Consider the following 6,451-nt stretch of genomic DNA (forward strand, 5'->3'; position numbering starts at 1 on the left):
CCCAGCTCCAGCCCTCAGGGACAGGGGTGGAGCTTAGGGTTGGGGGTTTAGGATGTCTAGACTGGCCTGACTTCCACCCTCCCCCTTTCCAGGGGTCTGTTATTAGCAGTCCACGCCCTCACCAGAGGATGCCACCTCCGCCCCCACCCCCGCCGCCAGAGGAGTACAAGAGCCAGAGGCCGGTCTCCAACTCCTCATCTTTCCTGGGCTCCCTATTTGGAAGCAAGCGGGGCAAGGGGCCCTTCCAGATGCCACCACCGCCAACAGGCCAGGCCTCTGCCTCTTCTTCATCTGCTTCCTCTACCCACCACCATCACCACCACCATCACCATGGTCACAGCCACGGTGGTCTGGGGGTGCTACCTGATGGGCAATCCAAACTCCAGGCCCTGCATGCCCAGTATTGCCAAGGACCCGGGCCTGCCCCACCACCCTACCTCCCACCCCAGCAACCCCCTCTCCCCCCTCCTCCTCAGCAGCCTCCACCCCTGCCCCAGCTGAGCTCCATTCCACCACCACCAGCCTCTGCCCCTCCTGTGGGACCACATCGCCACTTCCATGCCCATGGCCCTGTTCCAGGTCCTCAGCACTACACCTTAGGCCGGCCAGGCAGGGCCCCAAGGCGAGGGGCTGGAGGCCACCCTCAGTTTGCTCCACATGGCCGCCATCCTTTGCACCAGCCCACGTCCCCATTGCCCCTATACAGTCCTGCCCCCCAACATCCTCCTGCTCACAAACAAGGCCCCAAGCATTTCATCTTCAGTCACCACCCACAGATGATGCCAGCAGCAGGTGCAGCTGGAGGACCGGGATCCCGGCCACCAGGAGGCTCCTATTCCCATCCCCACCACCCCCAGTCACCACTGTCGCCACACTCACCCATTCCACCCCACCCCTCCTACCCACCCCTACCCCCACCGTCACCTCACACCCCTCACTCACCCCTGCCTCCCACTTCCCCCCATGGCCCACTGCACGCCTCTGGGCCCTCTGGCACGGCCAACCCACCCAATGCAAACCCCAAGTCCAAACCAAGCCGGATTAGTACCGTGGTGTGATAAATGGAGCGAGCGAGCTGGAAATCAGGAAGGTCTGAGGAATCCACGGGAGAGAGATCTTACCCCTCTTCTTCCCTCTGTTTTTCTCAAAATATATATACACATAGCAGTGTCCTCCTCTCCACTTTCTCTCTGCCTTGGGACCCCTCCTCCAGCCCTTAGCAGTTGCCACGGGGTTTCCTTTCAGATTTGAGGGCCCTTGCCATTTACAGCGTGGACTTAGGGCACTCTTTGATGCTGGGCAGTGGTGAGGGTCTTTTAAAGATCCTCATCCTCTTTTTCCTGTCTTCCTCCCTCGCCCCCGCCACTTGTCCTGGTGGTCTAGCTCCGTGGCCTCAGACCTCCAGGCCAGTGTGAGCTCCCTTGCAGCTCTGGCTGGTGGTGATGGGCAGATGACCAGAGCTGTAAAGGTGAAAGCTTCCCCCAGAGCTCCTCTGGCTGCATGAGCCTAGGAGAAGAGAGCTCTGTAGAGCTGTGGCCAAGCCTCAGCTGGCTCAGCCCTCTCTCTGACCTCAGGGCCTGGCCACACACCTCCATGTGTCTTTCTGCCTGTTCGAGGACACAGACTGTCAATGCACTCCGTGGGTGGGACCCCCGCTTGGGCTGGCCCCTACACAGGGCAGTGCTTCCTCTCTCTCGAGCCAGTCAATGCCCTCTCTCCAGTAGGCCCTAGCCCAGACCTCTTCGGCTTCAGGAACTTGGCCTTACCCTGCAAATGGTCTTATCCTGATCAAAGTCAAGACAGGTTTTCTTTGAGTGTGGGGGGGCTCAGGTCTTGGATGAGAAGGGCACTGCCCTCCCTCACCCATATTGCATGCCCCCCCATTCCCTTTTGCCTCTCCCATCTACAACTGAAGACAATGCACTTTACAGATGATTGCCCACACACACAACTCTCTGGGGCAAGGTACCTAACATCAGCTCTGGGGAGGCGCTCCCAGAGGGCTACCCTGAGCCCAAGATGTCCTTCCTGAGGCAGAGATAGAAGCCATCAGAGCTGGGGCTGGGAGCCAGAATGCCTGAGTCCTTTCTGTCCGTCAAAATTTCCACTGCCTCTCCAGCCCTTTTGCAGCCCTGTTTATTTATTATAAATATATTTTTTACAAGTCCCAGCTCCTCTTCTTGCCCCGCAATCCAGCTCCATTCTCAGCTCCTACATTCCTCTCCCCCTCTCCACCGTGGGCTGCAGTACAGATAGATAGATAGACCCTGGCTGTTGAAGAGCCAGGGACCCTGGGCTCAGGGGGTATGTGGTGGTGGGAGGGGCTGTATGGAGAGGAGCTGGCGTTCAGGCATTGTCTTTTTTCCTCCTTGTATATAAGAATGTATATTTGATGCCTCATAAAAGACCTTGTGCTCACCTCCTGCCTCTGCCTCCTGCTTGTCTTCCCCACCCCCAGCCACATTCCCCACTGTGGAGACCCTGGAGAGAGAGGCCTTAGCCCTGGGGAGATGATACACTCATGGTAGTTTGGGCAACTAGGTGGGGCGAGATGCTTTGGTTGGGTGGGAAGAGTGGCAAAGGTCTTCCTATCTCATTTCAAACATAGTCTGAATGACAAAATGGCAAGAATGTGGCCTTTGGTAGGCATGTAAACTTTGGGGATTTACCTGCCTCTACTTCCCAAGTAGGTAGGATTACAGATCTGGGCCATCATGCCCGATCCTCATCTCCAGCAGCTGGAGCCATCTTAACATTTGATACCTTCTCACAGACAAGACCTAAGTGTTTGAAGAGCTAAGTGTTTGGTCCTGAATCAAATCCAATCAGCAGTATTGATTTGTCCTTTAGTGGAACAAGCTGGACTACCTTTGGTCACTACCATTCTCCCACCTTCAGCTTGAGGCTGCTTGAATTTTCCCCCAAATTCAGCTTTTACAGTTCTCAGATTGTGGCCCAGTGACTTGACAAGTCAAGTCACCCAGCCCCTCAGAGCATATTAGTGTTTTGTTTTATTTAAAGGCTAGGGATAACAATATTGCAAGGCAATTGTTACCAGATGCACATGAAGAGCCTACCTCCTGCCAGACACATACTCAACTGTTCTTGGCCACCTGTGGAAACAAGTGCAAGCTGCTTGCCTTCATGGGGTGACTCAACACCTTTGCAGTCCCTTCATTCCTCACTCAAGCTTGCACCATCTGCTCTCTGTTCTCTCAGAGTGCCTATGTACTTTCCCACCTGTTATTTTACTTGTGCCTTTCCCCTCCGGCCAGGCATGTTCCCTCCTGACATCACAGAGGCTTTCCTGCTTTTGCAAGATGAGCTCAAAGGACCTACCCTTGACAATCTCTGCTCTTTTCCTCTGTGTCTGTGTCTGTGTGTATGCATGTGCGTGCACACACACATGCAGCACACATGCCAGAATTGGGGCTTCAACTCAGGGCTTGGGTACTGTCACAGCTTTTTTGCTCAAGGCTGGCACTCTACCACTTGAGCCACAGATCCGTTTCCAGCCTTTTGGTGATTCACTGGAGATGAGAGTCTTAAACTGACTTGGAACAGTGATTCTCAGATCTCAGCCTCCCAAGTAACTGGGATTATAGATGTGAGCCACTGGCACTGGCACAATTTGTACTCTTATTTACATTCTCTGAGATCCCTCAACCCATAATATTTCCTATCAGGCCACAGGTGGCTTGAGAGTGACTCTAGTGTGTGTCATTTTCTTAACATTGTCTAGGACAGCACACATATGTGTCTTACGTTTCCCCCATCTCCCTACAGTTTGCCTCTGTCTTCATACTCCATGAATAGAGCATTGCCTAGTTCGGCAAGCTGGGGCTTTTTAGTAATAGAACTTTCGAGTTGGGAAGGTGGCTCAGTGGTAGAACACTTGCCTTGCATGCATGAGGCCCTGGGTTCAATTCCTCAGCACCACATAAGCAAAAAGAAAAAAGCTGGAAGTGGCACTGTGGCTCAAGTGGTAGAGCACTAGCCTTGAGCTGAAGAGCTGAGGGACAGTGCCCAGGCCCAGAGTTCAGGCCCCATGACCGGACCCAAAAAAAAAAAAAAAGAAAAAAGAAAGAACTTTCTATGAACTTCAGTGTTCACTTTGGACTAAGCACTTCAGCACTTCAGACTAAGGAATTTGGAGGTATGAACTCAGGGCTTTGTACTTGTATAAGTTCTGTAACTTAAGCCATGTCCCATTCCTTTCTGCCTTAGGCTATTTTTCAGGTAGGGCCTGGCTTTTTGTCCAGGGCTGGCCTCAAAATATGATCCTTCTACCTACTTTCTTGCCACCATGTCTGTTTTGTGTGTGTGTGTGTGTGTGTGTGTGTGTGGTTTTTGGGTTTTTTTTGCCGGTTGTGAGGCCTGAACTCTGGGCCTGAGTGTCATCCGTCAGCTCTTCAGCTCAGGGCTAGTGCTGTACCACTTGAGCCACTTCTGGCCACTTCTGGCTTTTTCTGCTTATGTGGTGCCGAGGAATCAAACCCAGGGCCTCATGCATGCAAGGCAAGCGCTCTACCACTGAGTCACCTTCCCAGCCCCCTGGTTTTTGTCAGATGAGATCTAACTAACTTTTCTCCCAAGGGCTAGCTTTGAACCAGTACTCCTGACCTCTGCCTCCCTTGTAGCTGGTGTAATTACAGATGTGAGTCACCCATCTTGCCTCAAATGTCACTAAAGTACACTCTTGCTGGGCTTTTTCACTCACGGCTGCTGCTTTGCCACTTGAGTCATGTCTTCCCTTACTTTCACTTAGTCAGCATTTTGTTAACTAAGTGGAGGTAAGTCACAGACAGTTCTCCCTGGCTGGCTCTGAACCAAAATTCTCAGATCTCAGCCTCCTGAGTATAATTACAGGTGTGAGCCACAGGTACCAATGGTCCCTCAAGGATTTTTTTAAAAAATAATTTTGTTGTTATTAAGATGTTATACAGAAGGGTTATTTCATAAATCAGGTAATGAGTACATTTCTTTTTTTGGACAATGTCAACTCTTTTGATTTTCACATTTCCCCTTCCCATCCCTACCCACAAGTTACATAGGTCATTTTTCACATAGTGTATACTGAATAGCATGGTTGCATTTAAATGTATTCAGCTGCCTTCCCTCCCTTTCTGTGCCCCTTTTTGTCCCCACAAAAGAAAACTCAAGGGCTGGGAATGTGGCTGAGTGGTAGAGTACTTGCCTAGCACGCATGAAGCCCTGGGTTCAATTCCTCAGTATCACATAAACAGAAAAAGCCGGAAGTGGTGCTGTGGCTTAAATGGTAGAGTGCTAGCCTTGAGCAAAAGAAGCTCAGGGACAGTGCCCAGGCCCTGAGTTCAAGCCCTAGGACTGGCAAAAACAAAAACAAAAACAAAAAAAAACAAGAAAACTCAAAGCACAAACATCATCACCACTACCAGCAGCAATAACAACAAAACCCCACAATTCCATTTTCTGGAATTCATTTAAATAAATAGTGTTGAAAACATTCAGAAAAATTACATCTTTGGGGTTCCTCCCCTACGGGTATCCTTTTTTATCAAGAACATTTTTTATGTGTGCTGGTCCTGAGGCTTGAACTCAGAGCCCACACACTGTTCAAGAGCTCAGGGACAGTGCTCTACCACATGAGTGATAGCTCTATTTGTTTTTTTTTGGAGGCATTAATTGGAGAAAGGATCTCATGGACTTTGCTGCCCAGACCGGCTTCCAACAGTAATTCTCAGATCTCAGCCTCTTGAGTCGCTAGGATTACAAGCATGAGCCACTAGTGCCTGGTTATCATTCAAGTTTTGATGACTGAAGGAATGAATAGCTCCTTCTAAGCTAAATATTAGAGTTAGCATTTTGTTGGTTGATTTGTTGATTGATATGAGCTGTGTGCCAAGTCTAGGATATCCTCATGCTGTGTTCAGCCCTTTTCTAAGTTCTCCTCCTGTTCTCATTACTTTCTCAGAACTGGACTATCCCTGCCTCCCTCATCCTCTCATCTTCGACTCCCAGACTGTAGATGGGTAATTTATCTCACTTCCCCATTTCTTTGAGAAGCTAAAGATAAAAAGCCCATTTACTGTTCTTATATCAAAAGTGCTACTCCCAATCTCTTCGAGTTTGTAGGTGGGAAAGAACCACTCATTTAAAAAAACAACAAAGGTTCTAGGACCTTACAGAGTTTTTGTGTTTGTTTTTTCCTTCTGATACAAGCCTTGTGCTTGCTCTGCTAGCACTCTACCACATGAGCCACGGTTCCAGCTCAGCTTTTGCTATTTATTTTGAAGCTGGAGTCTGTCAGACTTACCTATCCAGACTGGCTTTGAACCTCAATCCTCCAGATTTCACCCCTGTCTCCCCCCCCCCCCCCCCCCGCCATACTTAAAATTACAGGGCTAAGCCATCAGTGCTAGTTATCTTTATTCTAGACCAGTGCTGGCAAATAATTCTTTCTGGACTGGCA

The 6,451-nt window shown here is 50.2% G+C and overlaps 1 protein-coding gene across 3 annotated transcripts in view; it reads left to right on the top strand.

Moving 5' to 3' along the window:
• The window catches only part of Iqsec2 (IQ motif and Sec7 domain ArfGEF 2), a 70,128-nt gene extending 67,709 nt beyond the window's left edge, over positions 1-2,419 (top strand). For 2 of the 3 annotated variants that reach the window (XM_042684903.1, XM_042684902.1), the window contains exon 13: positions 93-910. In XM_042684903.1, the coding sequence (XP_042540837.1) occupies positions 93-106 (14 nt within the window). In that variant the 3' untranslated portion in view covers positions 107-910. Of the gene's footprint in view, positions 1-92 lie in introns of all 3 variants that reach the window. The other variant, XM_042684901.1, reaches the window with a different exon arrangement.
• The last annotated feature ends 4,032 nt before the right edge of the window (positions 2,420-6,451 follow it).

Source organism: Dipodomys spectabilis, unplaced genomic scaffold, assembly GCF_019054845.1.
Source record: "Dipodomys spectabilis isolate Male_0828 unplaced genomic scaffold, ASM1905484v1 ptg000091l, whole genome shotgun sequence".
Lineage (NCBI taxonomy): Eukaryota > Metazoa > Chordata > Mammalia > Rodentia > Heteromyidae > Dipodomys > Dipodomys spectabilis.